The sequence below is a fragment of the Patagioenas fasciata genome, chromosome 4, assembly GCF_037038585.1.
Source record: "Patagioenas fasciata isolate bPatFas1 chromosome 4, bPatFas1.hap1, whole genome shotgun sequence".
NCBI classification, from domain to species: Eukaryota; Metazoa; Chordata; class Aves; order Columbiformes; family Columbidae; genus Patagioenas; species Patagioenas fasciata.
The window spans coordinates 39,831,522-39,851,034 of NC_092523.1; the positions used below are offsets into that span (position 1 = coordinate 39,831,522).

Consider the following 19,513-nt stretch of genomic DNA (forward strand, 5'->3'; position numbering starts at 1 on the left):
CACATAAGCTTTCTAAAACGTCAACACATTTAAAGCATATCAACAATAGTCAGTAAAATGTTACGGAATCCCTATTTTGAGCTAGCATAGCCACAATAGCTGTTTTCTTGGTATAGGGAGCATTTTTACTTGTCAGACACCTCATAAAAACAACTCACAGACTTCCCTGTAAGTTGATTACTACTAGGGAATTGTTAGCCTGCAGAAAAATTGTTGTGCTACTTTACACTTCTTGTTTTGAAAACTTTCATCCATGGTTTAGATTTTATAAACATAGAACAGCTAGAACTGTATTCACTTTACAATTTCACTTAAATTGCATTACAGATAGAGAGGCAGTTCATCAAAGGACATATTGCAACTAAACCGGCAGATATGAGAGGGTAAGATAGATGTGCGCAGCATTAATCTTTCTAACCCCTGAAATATCAAGTTAAAAATCTTAGAAAAATGATTCCGCTGCAGCACTCTACTAATATTCCTCTCATTCACCCAGGGCCTCTCACAATAGTAGGTCAGAAATCTGCTCCTGTAAGTTTCTTGCTGAGACAAAGGTTTTACCTAAAACATAAGCAAAGAACACGATTCTCTCTTTTGCTATCAGTTGACCTAGAACAAGGCTCACCTATATACTAAAAACTGATGTTTCAACAAAAACAACTAGAAAAATTCCAAGCACCAAAGAAAAGTCAAAGCTCTTCATGCTCAATGGCCTAAAAGATACACAGAAGTTTGGAAGAGAAAAAGTGTTTCCCTGTTCTTTATCATTGTTGTGGACAAATTTTACCTAAGAAATGCTAAATGTAATTTAAGGAAGCAAAACATTCATTTCTTGTGTTGTATTCAAGAAGTAATGATAACAAAGGTCATTAAGTACCTGCAGGTTTCTTAATTTTACTATACATAGATGATGTAAACTTTGATTAACTATTTTAAGCAGTTTTTCACATTGCATTCAAGAGAGCTTAATTTCTCTGTATGGCTACTTTATACCACTATATGAAGCTGTCAAACTCAATAAAATTTCAGCATTAAAATCTAATGAGTTGCATCCAAATTGGCCCAAGTTAATAGGTTTTCTCAGTGAAAGCAAAGCCTAAGGAAAAGATGTTGAAACGCTTAAATTTGCAGTACTTCAGAAATAGTATATTCAAAATAGTATAATAATGAAGGTCAATGAACAGTTCACAGTTTCTTCCCATTGATATGAATTCCGGTATTCGTGCAAGTAAAACAAAAGCCACTTGCACATGCTTATTTCAGCTAGCAACCAAACTGAAGGCAATCAGTCCAGCAACTACTGTCTCCTCACTTCTTGTTACCCGTTAGTTCCTACAGGGACCACACTGTGTTATAAATTTCAAGTTAAAACAAAATCAGTTGGACCTTACCTCTGTCACTGAAGTCATCTACAAGAATAATTTCTGCTATCAGGCTGTCTGGAGTGCGGTTGATAATACTGTGTATTGTTCGCAAGAGTGAAGTCCAGCCTTCGTTATGAAATGGGATAATTATGCTTGTATTGGGTAGTTTTTCCAAGTACACCTTGTGCTTACAGCTGAAAAGAGAAGAAAATAAATCTATAAGCATATCTAAAAGTCTGAGCTAACATATACTGCCATCCATTTTGGCCACTCAGCCATCATGGTTTCTGGTATAAAATCCAACAGCCTAATCAAGGCATACTTTCATGTAAAAATAACTAGTTAATCTAAATATTTATATTGCTCATAGCGTGCAATACATCTGAGTAACAAAACCAAAATTGAACTACATTGGTTGGAATTAGATTATTTTCCTTCACTAGAAACGTTTTCCTGCGAAACAACAGAGGACATATATTCTATGACATTATTTCCAGAACACAAGTCCTATTATCAGAAAGATTTCTGAAGTAGAATATGAATGAAAAGAAAATCTGAAAAATCTTTAAAAATGAAAAATGAACTTGCAGTTCATTTTCTTGTAACAGCTGAGAACATTTCATGAATAAAGGTAAGGATATTGAAACCGATAGGATCTCATCTTTCATGTTTTGTTAAAAAAGTGGAAAAAGGGACACATTCCTCTGTCACTAACATGGCATTTGCATTTCCCAAGAGAAAGTCACACGCTGATAAAGGTATTGCTAAGAGCAGAAACATGTCAGCTTTCCCGTAAATAAACAAAACCAACAACACAAACAAAAAAGTTTAGATCTACAACTTCTAGGTACAAAACCGTACTTTGCTTCTTTTCAGAAAGAATAACTATGCATATCAAACACTGCTGTAGGTAATAATGTTGATTTACATACATTTGCAGCTTTGTTTGCATTTCCACTTTATAAATGTCACTTAAAAATCAATATTTACCAATTTACTCTGCAGTTACCAGTGTTCCAAAGAAATAATAAAAACTCACAGCTACTACAGCTGTATTTGCACAATATTAACCGTTATGTAGTTGTGAGTAAAGAAACGAGTTTTCCTAAAATGCTTTCCTAAAAAATAGCATTTAGTTTTGTAATTTAGTGATTTCTTCCCAAAACGTGGCAGCAATGAATTTAATGACAATCAACTTGCATAAATAATACCTTTTGAAACTTTTTAATAAGTAGTTTGCTGATGGAACATGCATGCATACTAGATAAATGACAGTTACTCTGCAAGGATGTTCTGGAGAAAACAACTCATTGCCTAGTGACAGAAAAGGCTAAGTATATATTCTAACACTTAGAGAGGGGGAAAAAAACACTGCAACAGTAGAATTAAGTAAAAATTCTTTTTTCTTATCTGTAGAAAAAAGTAAAATACAGGAAGCCCATTGTTAGTATGTAGCTGTTTCAGCTGGCAAATTAAGAAAGCCACCCACCAAAACCACCACCTACTGTTGGCCAGCTGTTTGCCAACAGTAATGCTTCTTGGACCAGAACAAATCAACTACTTACTACACATGCATGTAATTCTTATGCTATTCCTGAAAGCAAGTTTTTTCCTTTAACATTTTTAACTCCCAGCATGATTTTAAAACTAATAAGTTCTCCATCTCCATAAAACCCCAAGCCAACAAACACAACCCCAAAATACCACATGAACACAAGAGAAAGACATCATAGAATAGTTTGGGTTGGAAGAGACCTTCAAAGCTCATCTAGTCCAACCCCCTGCAATGAGCAGACTGTAATGTCTAAAGCATAAAGGGCGGGGAAATAATACCCAAAACACCCATATGTCAGACTGATTTTTTTTTTTTAAATAAAAACGTTGCCCCAGCTTAAATAGCCTCCTGCATAACAATTAGCCTCCTGTATAACTTCTCTTGAAAGAGGTTGCACTGAAATTTGTGTATTTGTATAGTTCAATATTGTAACCTTAAGTGTATGTGGATGAGAAAGGTCATTGGATTTGGATATTCTCATTGATGGTTTCAGAATAATTTCATTATGAGGAGAAGCAGCATCGATGGAGTCAGTTTCAAACCATTTCATTCTTCCTGCAGAACAGATTACTCTATTAACCGTAAAAGCGAGCCATAATTAGAAGACAGAAGAGGAAAATATATTTTCTTAACATGTCTTCATCATTCCACTTCAACCTCTAGTCCCCATTTATATTTACTTTTACTTTCATAGTTGTTGCAAAGGTACCTTGCTAAATATGAATTGATTTCTGATAAGAGCCACAAACCACAAAAATACTCTTTTCTTCTCAAAAAGATGGTTAAATTCTCAAATTCACAGAAATGAAATCTTAAATTTCAACTCTTTCTTTTGTTAAGCCAGTCTGTTAGGTTTCACAGCAGTGGCCCACTTGCTTTTCTTCAGCAAGTTAAATTCTGCTCTTTTTTAGCCCCTTGCTCTCTGACATGAGACTTACAGAACATCACTATAAAGCCCTTTTATTTGAAACTCTATTCAGCATTATGAATAGCAGAGTATAGCTGGCTCTATGCTGTGATGGGCTGCAGGACAGTCCTGATGGGATCATTGTAACATTCAGGAGAAGGCCATGAACTGTAATAAAGATGCAGTTCGACATCTACTGCTGAGACATTGGATTTGCCAAGAGAATAATCATATATGCAGACAGCATTTGCTCAAAATCCATTAGCATGGTTCTTTGTATTCTGCATTTTAGAAGTGATGCCAAATACCCTGGCTGCAAGAAGACTACTTGAAGCACAGACATTGCTTCTTGTCAGCCATTGCCAGTCTTCGAAATAACAATCGGGTCTTTCTGCATGGAACAAAGGAAGAGCTATCACTAGGTCAAGGTGAAGTCCACAGATGAGACTTCATTAACTATTATCATATTTAAATTTAACAATGGTCCCTACAACATAGAATAAACCAGTCTAGGTAGCTGTATGATTCATGTATTAAGCAGATAAGACAACTGTTCTTCTGTGCAACAATAACCGACATAAATCTTGACATACATAGATTTATCTTATCTACTACTTCAGCTCATCTTTGTGTTACTAAAGAGAACCAAGAAGCATCAGCGAAGTTCAGATATGCTACTAGAAAGATACTTTTACTACTAACTGCAAAAATTTTGCATCAGCAAAGATTTTCAGAGGTGTTCTTTCAACACCAGTCCATTATCAAAAATTCTGTAGAATGCATTTGGAGAGATGCTGACATAAAGTTTAATCATAGGTTCAAACAAACATTGCTTTATTATTTATGTTGGTTCCATGGTTCTAACATATCTTTTAATAAATTTTAATAATTTTTTAATAAAATACTCTATTTTTCAGCGACCATAAAGTCATACTTTCAAGACTACATGCTTTTTGTTCTCACCAAAATAATCCTAAGACAATAACAGTGTTTTAAGCATTCCCAAGCAAAACACAGACTCTGATTTCAAGATGTCTACTCTCTGAAATTAATACCATTAATAGATTAACTACTCAGTGGAATTACTGTTTTAAAAAGTGAAATTTTTTTATTCTCCAAAGAAATGAGAAATTATAATTCAAGTATTTCATATTTCCTGAAGAATGCCATCTTAATATAATAAGTAAGTTTACCATAAAAAAGAAAAATGCTGTGTAAAAGAGATTACCATTATCATCCAATTTTAACAGTTTTTAAATAAGCACTAATGTTTATCAGGTAAAACTTTTTAAATTATAGTATATATGTCAAATGAAAATGAACTGACTTCCTATAGAAATACTTAAAATACTGCTGAGCAAAGTAGTTTTATTTTCCAGAGTTTCACAATTTCAGTGGAAAATTTTGTCGCACTTGTACTGATTTAGAAAATGACAGTACTTGCACACATGAACTCCAGTTGTCAGCCTCCCCCAAAGACACTGAACCTATCTGCATACTTTAAATGAAAGTAGGCACTATGTGGACAGTAAGTGTTTTTTTCAGGTAGTTTGAATGGTAGAATAAAGTGTTCAAAGAACACATTGACTTTCATTAAAGATTGGAATACTAGGAAATCCAGAAAGACCTGGAAGTGAAGCCTAAAATCCATATTAAAAAAAGTTTAGTAGATTTAAGACAGATAGATATGCAGTTCCACCAGTTTCAGTCAAGTAAGGGTTTTCTCCAAGATCTAACTCAATAAAGAAAAGATTGTAACATAGTTGATATCAATCAACATTATGTTATCCTTTTAATTATCACAGAATCATAGAACAACTGTTAAAGGTAAGTGTATTACTGCAGAGCATTAGTATCAGATCATATTCTGATGGAGGAATTAAAACTCACAACAACAATCAGTGGGGAACTAAAAAAAAGGGTGCAACTACTGGGTCTTTCAAAACAATTTTTAAAACAAAGGTATTACTTGCTATTTGCAGTTTGTTTCCATCAGGACTAGTTATTGCCCTAGTGGTATTTTATAAAATAACTGATGAGAATTTTGCAATAACAAGATAGATTTGAATGGTAAATGAAGACAGGTCATTTGACTTAGATAACTCGGTTCTGTATACATTGTAAAACGGCTCGCTTGAAAAGTTTGTTAGTATAAACATATGCAGTCCTAGAAGAAAAACCTCCCAAGAAAGTTGACAGTTTTGCCCATGGGATTGAGGGCAGAAAACTAAAACAGCCTACCTGAAATTACTATGCCAAACTTATTTTTCACTTTGGCTTTGATCACATTAATTTCCATGAAAGTGTTATGTGGTTATGTATATTCAATGTCATGCCCATACAGATAAGAGGATAAATATTTAAGGATGCTAAGAGCACATTATTTGAATAGTCTTCCACTGTTTTCATTATATTTTTCCTCACTTTCATCCTTACCTCCATACTTGTGCTTCCTCAGATAACCAAATAACACAGTAGGATGTTTAATGTTTGAGACAGCATTAATTCACTTTGCTTAGAAACACATGGAGTAGTACTTGAGGTACAGCTGCCTATAAATTCAGTTGCTCTAGTTATGAAACCTCATGCTACCTCCTTCTTCCTCAGCTTCCCTTGTTCAGTTACCTGACCGACATAGCCTCCTCATCAATGACTGGTGAGTGACCTTTTATAGAACTGGAGGCTTAAATGTTCAGTGTTTGATGCTGTCTTCCCCAAGGTTTTCTGAGAGATCCTGATCAGTTTTCTTAGCTCAGATACATGCTTTTATCTCCAGGTATGTGCCAGGCTACATCGTCAGCATGTGGTGCAGTGGAACTGCAGGCACCTGCACATCCTGTCACACAACCTAACCAAACAATCCAGGTCTTCAAGCTTCTCCAGAGGGCAGATTTGGGATTATTCCTGGCTTTACAGACTGCCAGACTAGGGTGGTGAATTTAAACAGCTTGCCCATTTCACAGCCAGGACCAGAATCAAGAAATATATGGGAATGTTGTCCCTCTTGTTCTTACACCACGCAGTCTCAACATACTTGTGCAACATGCCAACCCTTCTCTTAAGAGCTTTAAAAGACAGTGGGTTTCAGTGATTAGGACTATTCTGCCTATATTACTAATCTTCTTTAGTCAATCTCACAGAACTTCTTCCCAATACTTTCTTGGAGGCAGACGCTTCATCTCACTACCGACTTCCACAGTGACACCATTTTGATCTTGGTTATGATTTCTAGCTACGATGTAATAATTGCAGGAATATCTGTATCAGACATACACGCTGTACTGATACACCCATTCTCTTTCCTCCTAATAACTCTGAGGATATAATTAATACACAAATAACTTGTAAGGATACCTCCTCCACCCCTAAGCACACACAATGCCCCAAGGAACCACTTTTCAGAGTTCAGTCAAGTTCAGTCTTCTGGTTTCATTTTTCAGAAGGCTGCCATCAAAAGAGATTATTTTAAGATCTTGGAAAGCAAGGTCATTTGTTTCAAAAGTGCAGTATTCAAATGCCTGAATCAACAAGTTGGGAGGGGGCAAAGGAGTGAAGAAACAACCGTACATATCTAGGACTCACGGCAGGAATACTACTCAAGGGGAAGAAGAACATAATTGAAACTTGAAAGGCACTCCTACTCAGCATAAGCATTTTCTGCTTAACCTTCATACAATAGTACAGACTGACCTTAAGAAAAAGTACTACAGCTGCTTTCCTAAAGGTGTGTCTTTTCTTGCATTTAAAGATTACATACGTAGGTGGAGCACACCAGCACTTATTTATGGAACAATGCTGAATAATAGGTTCAGTAGCTGAGGTTATGAGAATAACAATTTCTTAGCGTAAATGTTAATAGATTACTGAAAACTCATTGTTTAGTAAACAAATATCAGAACAATTTCTGTGCTAATTTTGAAAATGATATACAAATGTTTTGGTAGAAATAACTAGGAAGAAAATAATCATGATAAGCAACTACCAGGCAGATTTGTGTACGCATGAAAAAATTGGCATCAAATGATGAATTTGCTGATGAATCAGATACAATGATATTTTCAAGACTATTACTATGAATCAAAAGTTATGAACCTTGAATTATGCTTTCAAATATTGTTATCTTTGATCAATCTCATCTTTCTATGATACTTCAGAACTTAATATCTAATATTTCTTATTAAAGAATAATACTACATCATTAAATGTGTCCCATAGAGACTTTCAGATTAGATTTTTAGAAACAGAGGATTTCTCTACCAGGGCATGAGTTGTTTCTAAATTAATTTTCAAAGCAGTAAGTACCTTTCCACTATCTCTGGCCAAAAAATCTCCTTTGTTTCTCTCTTCCATTATTAGATACATTACTCAGCACTAATAATATCTGTGATCCAAGTATGTAGCTTATTACTGTTCTGGAAAAAAAAAAAAAAAAAAATTTAATAATCACCAGAAAATGGCTACCATGAAATCAAACATCTTTACAAAAAAGGTAAGGTACATTTTTTGTAATAATTTGTATAGTGAAAAATGTTAAATACACGTAACTGACAAAGCAGAAGTTTCTATGAGCTTTGTATTTGGCATGCTGTTCCTACAATTTGCTATCATATCCAGACATTTGGCTCCAGGAGTCCAAGACTTATAAAAATGATACACTGTCACACCTTTTAACTGGCTTTAAAACACTTAAAACTGATTTAGTTATTTCTTTGAGATACAGAATTTTTCTGCTGTGTTGAAGCAAGACTCAAACCCAAGTTTCTGAATAAAACAATTTTAGAGTCACAGTTGCAGGGAGACTCTTAGAAGGTTAAAAGAATAGTAAGAGCTTCCTCTGTTCCTGAAATACCGACCTGTCCAAGGAAAAACAAACAAACAAAATTGATACAGAAACACCTGGAAGCTAATAAAATGTAACTTGAGAAGAGGACAGCTCATAAAAAGGACTTACAATTACCCTTTGTTATTCACTACTGAGAATTCTAAGACTATTAGGATTTCTTTCATGTTTTAAGTCTCTACCAGGTAGAAAGAAAGAAATAGCATCCTTTTACTTCAAGGTACAGGGATAGTTCTGTTTAACTCCTTGATGAGTTTTTAAGTAGGAAAAAAAGTCCTAAAACATTGTATACTATCTTAAGGAAAGATGCAGAACTGCAAAATTCTCCATCTTTACAGCTTCTCTGTTAACAGGAACATGTAGAAATCTACTGCCTCTGTAGAAGAGCAAATGAAAGAAAATGGGCTTCTGAAATGATAAGAAAGGAGAGCGGGGCTGGCACCATTTCAGCCGCTTTACAGCAAAAGCTGATTCATAAAAGCAGCAATTTGTTTGACCCTGTGGATATGACAACAATATTTTATGCACATTAAGGGATGCCAATAGCAATGCCTTGGCCAGTTATCAGGCTCTGTGCCCTCTAGACACATCAACAACCTTGTAAACTGCCCTTTCTGATGGATAATAGTACAGGAGGAGTTAAAGGTCTTGTAGACATCCCTTTGCTACATTTACGAAGCAAGGCAGCAGCCTACTACAGCAGTTACTGCATCATAAAGGTAGCCCATCTCCAATTTTCTCCCCTTACAAGAAGTATCAGAGAAAGATCACAACAGAAAGATTTTCAACCTTTTTTTTCCCCCACTGGCTGTGCCAGCACACACTCTCATAGCTTGAGCTGCCTTTTCAGATATGACCTTTTATTTCCCTTTACTAAAGGAACTGCAGCACCCACTGGGCTCCCAGCTACTGACAAGCCCTCTACAAAGCTACCAGGACAAAACATTTTCCAGTGAGGATTTACATAGTAATTGTCTTAGCATGTCAAAGTATTCAATTCACAGCAACAAGTTTCAGTCACACTGTGTTTCTGTTCCCATCTAGCCTTGTCAACTGAGCCTGATAAAGCAGTGATAACTAGTAATTTCTGCTGCCATTTGACAAGGTTGTAAAATTAGCTTGGGTGTGAGCTGATGGAGGGGAAAGCAATCTTTATTTTCACAGTGGCTCACAGCTGGGAAGCAAGTAGACATTACTGAGTACAGGCCTCAATAAATATCACAACACTTCTCCCTGCTAGAACAAATAAACCTTCTCTGAAACATTATTGCTGTTTTTGTGTAAAAGAAAGAGAAAGATTAAATTGTACAGTAGAAATAGTTTGCATTATTGCTATTAAATGCACTAACAAATATCTTGGAAACTAAACAGGTAAAGCCTTGTGTTCTTTATGTCACCTTCCCTCAGTATGAACTTCATCACAGCTGATAGAGATGAAATAGGTGCTTGTTACTTGATGTCAAATTGCATCATTTGGTCTGTCATGGACAATCTCTCCAGTAGCAGGGCATATCTTCAGAGAAACCAAAGTCAGTGAGTTTGCCTTACTTAATCCTTCAAACCGAAAGGTTTCTCTAAACCAGTGAAGAAAATATGAGGCTGATAAGTCCTACGACACAAAGCATGTTTATGTTAGCAAAGCAAGCTACCATCAGCAGGCATTCTAGTACTGTAATAGTATTCCAGCTTAATCATTGCACTTTATTATCTATGAATTCCAAAATATCATTGCAGCTCAGTTTATATAATATATACACATATATGCATACATACCTCCCCAACCACTGTTTTTTGAAAGAGATTACAGAACTATCAACGTACTCAAAATTAATTCATTCACACCAAGCATGCTAATTTGTCTCTCAAAAGTCAGGATGACCTTAACATGATCAATCAAGAGCCTCTATTTTGATCCTAGGTTTGTTTTCCTGGCTAAAGGAGAAGAAACAGGATTAGAATCTCAGTCTTTGTCATCTCAAAGTGTGTTTTCAGCATGCTACTTCAGGAATAAACCAGACCATGATGTTCAACTACCCTTTAATTTCTGTTTCAGAAATCCTAATTATGCTTTTATCACTGAGCCTTACATTCCAAAGCTATCTCACAGGCTTCTAGGAACCCTCTGGCATATCAACCATTTCTGTGCCTGTCGTCAGACACCTCTCCCAATTGCCACAATGATTCAAAGATAACTGAGAGTGGCCTCAGAATGACATCAGTTCCTTCAGTACACTCCATCAGGGCCCAGGGACTTACTATGTTCAGTTTGTTTAAGATACTTCTGTGACCTACCTGTCTTCTCCACCTCCTTTCACATCAATATGTGACCAGGCTCACACCTCTCTCAACATCATCTCCCAAAGACAATATACGAGATAAAATAACGGGTGCCACATCTAGGTCTGACCAGTGTCTGTAACACCAAAGTCAGGGCTGGTAGACGTGGGAGGAAACACTGTGAAAGTGCTGCTGTCCGGCCTCATGGACCTCAGGTGCCAGCACGACATCACATCTATGACCGCTACCACATCTCACAGCCAGCACAGTCTTTGGAAAACTAGAACTTGACAAGGTTATTCACAATTAAACCATGCAAAAAAGAAAGAAGCTGCTTTTTCATTCCAGCCTTGCTGCACATTTGCTGTCCTTATTACAGGAAGTATAACAGCTAATTTTGTTGCCAATGAGAATGTATTGTGGGCACTTGCCCTATTTTGTTAATGTAAGAGCTGAAATTTTATTTGCTTAGAAGCATCCAGTCTTATGCAAATTCCCTTTAGATACATGCCTAATTGTATAAAAAAAACCACCACACACTTGGAAAGGAGGCAAGAATGGATGTATAAGAAAAAGGAAGGTATACTGAGGCTTTCAAAAAACTATTAAATTAACAATGTACAGTATAATCACTCTCACTTGTGACCTACAAAGGTACGGATATCTAGAATGTTCCACATTTCTCACAGATCTTAGTGAAGTTACTTGTACTTTCCACTTTCAGTACTGTATTATTTGAGAGTTGAAAGTTCTGACTTAAACCATCGCCAAATGCGAAGAGACTTGGCTATCCCAGATTCACAGAACTGGCTGGTGGGTAAATATCTTTTAGTATTCCTGTCCCTATTAAGCGTAGATTTCACAGTTATGTTTACTGCAGCTTGCTGTTTTCTCAGAAGCATGGGAGGCTTTACTGGATTCTAGGTAACATACAAGGCATTTAAATACACAAGAACTACTTTCCTTCGCTTGGATAAACAGCTTCCTTCTCTTATCAAATTCTTTTCAGTAAACAGATATAGAACAATGAGGCTTGGACTCTCCTCACTGGTAGCTTGTTCCCCACCAAAGGGCAGAAAAGACACACAAACCACCCAGAAAGCACTTGGGAATTATTCCATGTTATTTGTTACTATCAATACATATCTTGTAGAGGAACTGACAGCAGGTATGACAGAGACAAAAGGCCACAAGTTTTGTTGAGGATAAAATATTACTGATCCTGTCTTGAGGAGCTGCACTTTGAACTAGATGCCCTGAAGCAACTGCAGAGAACAATCTGGGGAGGCTGAGAAACAGGGATGTTGCCTATCCTGTTTTAGACCACATGATTTTCCACTTTCACAACAATACTCAGTAACTACACAAAACGCTTTGAAAAGCAGTCAAAATGAGAACCTCCACATTCCTCACTCTCCTACCTAAATCAAAATTTGAGTTTAACCAATTGCTCTGTGGCCAGATGAGGTTAAGGTAATAATATTAAAGAGCAGTACGAAGGAATGCAGCATCTACATGTGTATAAAGATATTGCTGATTTCCCAAAGTGAAAGAGAACTAGAAAGAAACTTTTTACTTTCTTAGCTTCTTCAACAAAAAACAATAACAATAACAACAATAATAACAATAATAACAATAACAATAATAACAATATCAATCCATGCAACTAATTACTTCCATGACCCTTATTAAATATTGTGAAGTTCAGCCACTTAAATTATATTAAATAATTTTTTAGTGTCTTGAAGCAGGACATCCAAAGCCCATCTTTAAGAACATAGAATGCTGAGGGAAATTATCAGACTCTATCTTGGAGTACTGGATTAAAGGTGGGGTTTTAAATTGTATTTTTAAGGACAATAGCAGAGCTTAAACTGTGACAAATGCTCCTTATTTATAAAGTAATTAAATACATTAAATGCAATAACTGAAATTTTTTAGAGGATTCAGATATGAACTACTGCATGATTGTAGAACTATAACATTCATATAATATACCCCTTTCCCATATGAATCTAGTAATTCTAGTCTTCCTGCAAAGTTTGCTAAAACACACTTAAGGATTAACAGTAACTCTGCAACTATTCCAAAGACACAGACAAAAAAACCCAAACAAATCCCTCTAAGGAAAACCATTGCGTATTAATTTTAGCTTCTTTTAAAAATAAAAGGGACAGCAACCACACTGAATTCAAATATTTTGAGAGAGAACCATTCAGGCATTCTCTCAGCTTCTGCTACTAATAAGGAGGGAGAGTTGCAGAGTTTCATTTGTGCAGAACAGGTAGAGTGAAATTTGCTTTTTTATTATTAAAAAGAAAATCTCAGTAGTGTTCAGGACAAAGATGATCCCACAGCCTTTAGCTAAACATCTGTATTCCTTTGAATATGAAAATACATTTCTTCTGAGGCCTTTGAAAAATTTAACATATGAGAAAAATGAGCAGAGCTCAGACTTCTGAAAAGGAAGCTGCTGGGAGTGACAGTGAAAGGCCATCACTTCACACAGCAACTGCAAGGCCAACAGTTAACACTTGGAATCACTGACTCCAGCCCATAAGGGCTAAAAACCATACACCACAAAAATCAAGTTGAGCGTCCAACGTAAGCATTACGAATTTCTGTACGAAATGAATCTATGTTGTATTGCAGCATACAGAAAGTGGCATGGGGTGGGCGAAAAATAGAACTATTCTTGTGATTTTTGAAATAATTTTTTGTATTGGTATAAAACTTCTAATTTTTAAATACTAATTCCATTGCCAGCTCTCAATACTCCCCAAAATTCATAATGTTGCCTTAGACTTCAGGTGACCAGAACTCTTGTTTTTACTAAATCAGTCCTGAAACTCAATGAACTGAGATGATAATCTTATTTCAGATTTTTGCTTGGAATTAAAGTTGTGGTTTTTTGTTTGGTTAGGTATTTTGGTTGGTTGGTTTGGTTTTTAACCTTGAAGCTATTGGGTGAATACAGACTAAAGAAGAGGATTAGCTAATATCACTTGGCAAGAGCATCCACTGTGAAAAGAATTTTGCGTAAGAGTGAAACAGCAAGAAGATATCAGAGACATCTCAGAAAAAAAAAAATACTCTTCAGGTGTAGCTATGACAGACAGAATACAACATGGGAGATAGAGGAACGCAATAGAAACATATTTAAGACACAGGGAAGTTGTTAAGTCAGCCTTAAAACAGAAGATAACTGTTTCATTTCTCTAGGGATTTTTACAGCACATACATTTTAATGTCTTAAAAAGGAAAGAAGCACCAATCTGAATACATCTTGCTGAAGTGCTTTTAAGATATCACACTTAAAGGAAAAACGAGAATATTATAAAAAGAAAGAAAAACCTGAATTTCTCATAGCTTAATAATCTAAGCATTTTCTTAGTTGCACCCAGTTCCTTCCCAGAAGATGTATTTTGCAAATCCTGAGCCCAATTGCCAAAGAGACCAAGAAGGAGAAAGTTCATTTGGATTAAAAAGAGTAAGTTTTGGTTGTCTGCTATCTTTGCACACTTCCCAGAAAGCCAAATGCTTAGAATTGGGACTCAAAATTTCTTCGGTCTGAGATGTTGGAATAAAGTATTTTCAATGAAGTTATTTCAGAGAAATATAGAAATTTTGTTTGTTGTATTTGAAGGTTCATTTTGTGAATTTTATCTACTGATGGATATAAAACTATTCTATTTGGTTCTTTAAAACAAAACCTAGACAAGAGTTACACAAAAATAGTCTTCAGCACAGACAAGCCCCTGTGCAAATGGTATACACTAAACAGAGACAGAACAAAATTTCAAAGTCTTTAACAATAGTATCCCCCACAAACATGCAAAGGAAGACAATTAAAATCTGAAGGGCAGCTAGATGCTCCAGATCAAAAGCCCTCCATAACACTCAGAAGCTGACCAAACTAGATCTTGCCTCCTATACCTCACTTGAACTACCTACTCTCATTTTATTTCAGTAAGAACCCTGTTTTCTGGCACAGAAGTTATACAGTTTTCTCTGAAAGCAACCTTATGGGGTATGAGCTACTCCACATTTCACACATGCTTCTGAAGAGAGGAGACATGGCCCAAGTGAGGTGCAGTCTGAGACTGACCTGCACTCTTTTCATGACACAGCAGCCAAGAGATGGGTTTGTTTCAGCCAGTAGGTCAGAACACACTGTCAGACTTCTGGGCATCCTGGAAGTTCAAGACTTAGACTTGCTCCAAGATGTAACCACCAGAAGTACAGAGCTCAGCTTTGTTACCTTTATCAGTGCACTACTTAGTACACAAATTTAGCGCAAGAACATATTTTATCTTTACATTTAGAAGTGACACAGTTGATTAACTAATGGACTACTTACCCTACAAGTGTTTAACATAAGGAAGGTTGGAAGGATATGATGGAAGTCAGTTTACTCAGGACACTACTAAAACATCAACTATACAAGATTTCACTGGCCAGCACAAGAACCCAGCTGGATTGAAACATGAAAATGATGCAGATACCTAAGGATTCAAGTTTCCCTAACAACATGCTTAGGTGAAAGTCACTAATGTATTTGTGCAGGGGGAAGGGGGCAGAGAAAGGCTGGTGTGACACTGACGTGTTCTCAATATGTCATTTCTGACAGCACATTGCTCACATTGCTTCTGGGGACACACATGGAAATGTCATCAACTGTGCGGACAGTAGCGAGTGAGAAACAAACTGTCAGAAGAACAACTTGCAAAAATACAAAGGAAGGATCACCATTTCAGCTTTTCTTTTGTACTTAGTAATTGTCCTCTGCAGTTTTGCTAATAGAGGAGGCTGCTTGATGAGCATATTTATAATGTCAACAACATAATTTATCACAGCTTTGATGCTGTACAGCTGTGCATTAGATTTCAAACTTCTTGTAAGCACTATTTCTATAAATAATTTCAGGTACTTGGGCAAAGTAGAAGGCAAAGCAGATGAAACATACAGCTTAATTTAAAAAAGTTTTTTCTTTTGACTTAATTCTATGCAAACGATGCTAATGTATACCAATTAACAGATAAACAGTATTTTCTCACAACAATGCAACATGGCTATTAAATAAGTAACATCTCCAACTAAAGATTTTTTTTGTTAATTCAGCCACTGTGAATTATATTTTTTTAATCTTACTATGCAAATACATATACACTGTTCATTCTTTGAAAAGGACTGTTCTACATTTGATAGAATAAGGCATTAGTTGCCATGATATTTCTCTTTCTCTTCCGTCAAGCTCTCAAGTTCTCTTTAGTTCTCTGAAGAATTTCAAACTAATTCACACAGCAAAATTGTATAGGTTAAGAAATAAGCAGATATCTTAACCTGAAACATCACATAATACAGGGAATTGTATCTGAAGGAAAATACATACCTAGTCATGGAGACAATTAGTTTTGTCACAAACCTGTACCTTTCCCCCATATACTAACTGCTTAACACCCAATTAAAAGAGAGAAAAAACACCATGTAAAGACACAAACTAAATCATCCCTCCCTTTAGAACTCAGAATGACTATAAAGGTCTAGATTCTGAAGCCTAGAATGGCATACATGCCCTTTCCTGTTACAGATAGGAGCTTTACTCTTCATATAACGGAACCAAAACCTACACAACATGAAAATAAAGTTATGTTTGCTGAGAACCGCATTATAATTCTTAGCTAAGTGGTTATTTTCCAGAATAACCTTTATCCTGTTTCTCTGTAGGATATTGCTGCAATTAAGAAACACCACCAGCATTCAATCCCCCAAAAATTCTGCATATACATTTCATCATTGCTCATTCAGTTTTCACCTAATTCTACACGGCATAAATCAGCTGCAGTTTCAGCACCTGATAAGCTGCGGCTCTCGGATTATTTTCACTTTCTATGGAACAAAACCAAAATAAATTTTTTGAAGACACTCATCCAAAGATTTAGCCAAAATTTTACGGAACTTGTCACCCTGCCCTCCAGCCCAAAGATCTGCAACTATTATCAAATGAGAATCTGAAAAACTATGTGAAATGTGATTTATCATTGCCTAACAAATCACTGCCCAGAAATGCCATGAAAATAATTCTGTAATTAAGACACCTTTTATAGTCTAAATATGCTACTAATAAGATGAGAGGTTAGTTTAAAAGATAATGGAGCAAATGATGTAACAACAGTGATAAATTTTCCATTTGAAATGGTCACTTTTTTTTGGTTGAGGGCTCATATTTAACCTTTGAAGAAAACAGGTTCTTTAGAAGTATACAAAGACAAAAACTTAAAATCAAGTAGTCCAGGAAAAAAAATACATACTTTGGATGTCGGATGTCTGGCAGGGATCGCTCCAGTGCTATGTTGTTGCTAACAAATATGTTGAAGCCATTTTCCCTATAAGCAGAATCATCATGGTCTTCTTCAGTAAGAGGGTACGGCTTTCCATGTTCACCTTTCCCTACAATGAAACAAAACAATTATTTTCCTCAAACTGGTAGCACAGAATGGACTACAAAGACAAAAATAACAGTTCGACTAGAGTTCGGTTGGTACATTGGGTCTGCAGCATCTCTGAAGAATTTTCAGCAATGTTTTTAGTGACTCATTACTTCTAATACAAAAATAACAAAGTAGGTACAAAGAATGGGACTCTGAATTCACCTGGTCCATCTAGCTTTCCTTCCAGAGACACAATCAGCTTAAAGCCATTTTATACATAAAGATGTGGATTGTAAATTAAGCTAAGACCTTTTTGCATCAGAATCAAGCTTTCATAACAAAACTCAGAACAAGTGGATCAGTTCCAGCAATACTCCTTTCGATTGACACAAGGAACCTGATTACTCACTCTACGTTTCAGCAAGCAGAGCACTCCTCCCCACTCACCATTAAGAACAAATAAACAAACAAAAATAACCCACAACAGAACTTTAGCATTGAAGTTTACAGTGTCCAGCTTTCCAGAATATGTGGTAAGGAAACCAAATGTTTTGCTCAGGGCTCCTTGAACACCCTTGCATTCCAAGTCATCAGCCAGATACAGTCAGCGTTTCTAATGTTCCAGCACTGCTGATTTGGTTTCAGAAACCGGACACTTTTATTCTCTAAAGAAATCATCTGCTTGTTCCCTGGTAAAGCACGGACTTTCTATTCCAACTTTTTATTCCCAAGTTAGTTCTCATCATCAGTACTTGGCTTGCTTAGTACCTACCTCAGGCAACTATACCTCTATCTCTTCCAGTCAGAGAGCAAACAAAAACACTTCAAAGAAAATGAGAACATAAATCCTTCACTTCTTCTCAACTGTTTTTACCATTCTCATTCCTGCAGAGGGTGAACTCTTCAGTTTCTAAGCACTTCTCACCGACTCAGGTTCTCAAGAAGATACACTTTTCTCTACATCTAATTGATCTGTTTACAACCTCTCTGTCCCTCTCCCTTGGAGCCCACTCATAAGAAAATACCTCATTTTACCTGAGCTCTTTTAGAGAAATTAACCACCTTTCCAGCTGGATTTGATAGGTGACCAAGGCCACCCGATCCTCAGCTAATCATGAACAGCTACAGGAGAGGATGAACAGGAAAGCAACTGCAAGGTGAAACATCCAGTGGTATCCTTAGAGCTTCTATCAATGCTCTATGTCATATTGCATACACACACACACAACATTAAAAGCATAAAATATGCAATTAAAAATGCCATAGTTATTCAATTTTAGAATTTTTTAGAAATAAAATATTTTTTTATTCCAAACTTTGTGCATATAATTATAATTTCATTTAAATTCTTAATTTAAATAATTAATGTTACTTACAAGGGAAAAAAGTATTATGAAGCATTCTTTGTTTATGCTGTTTCATTACTAACAGGTATCTTGTAATTTTTATTTTCAAACAGATGTACATAACACACAAATATGTTACAAAATCTGAGACTAAGTTTTTATGTGAATCTTTATGATTTCATACTACATATGGGAACTATATTATTAAAGGACCAGCTGATGAGTCAGAGTACTACTTCAATAGTACAATTGTATCAAATCTGTTTCATGATACAGTAACAATAAGCTACTGTCATTCAACCCCCAAGACATAGAAATTTTAGCCTCTCTCACACATATTCTAAGTAGACCCAAAGTAACTAATTTGCTTTTATTAAGAGAGGTTTATCCAGGTAGTTACTAATATAATGGAAATTCCAGAATAAATTACCTATATGATAAGATATACTATTGCTACTCAATGTTTTTACAATATAATTTTCTGTATATTCCAGCTATTTACCCTGTACAAAGAAAGGTGGATTCTTTCCTTTGTTTTTCTTAAAAGAGATCAATATTTTTCATAGTACTACAGTTTCTACGTATTGTCCCTTGCTACTGACACTGAAGATAAGTACTTTTAAAATAGTCATCTGTTCTTCCATGCTGACTATGGAGCACTATCATTGTGCATAAGCCAAGAGAATAGATACTACGGATATTATCTAGAGTGACTCAGGAACGCACTGAACTTTCTCATATTGTGCTACAGAAGTACTTGACCAATTGTAGTATATAAATTGCTTTTGCATTT

The 19,513-nt window shown here is 35.8% G+C and overlaps 1 protein-coding gene across 2 annotated transcripts in view; it reads right to left on the reverse strand.

Annotated features, from left to right (window-relative positions):
* The window catches only part of GALNTL6 (polypeptide N-acetylgalactosaminyltransferase like 6), a 456,378-nt gene that overhangs the window by 250,456 nt on the left and 186,409 nt on the right, over positions 1 to 19,513 (reverse strand). For both annotated transcript variants that reach the window (XM_071807705.1, XM_065837689.2), the window contains exons 3-4: positions 17,255 to 17,393; positions 1,392 to 1,558 (exon numbers count right to left, since the gene is read on the reverse strand). In XM_071807705.1, the coding sequence (XP_071663806.1) occupies positions 1,392 to 1,558; positions 17,255 to 17,393 (306 nt within the window). The remainder of the gene's footprint in view (positions 1 to 1,391; positions 1,559 to 17,254; positions 17,394 to 19,513) is intronic.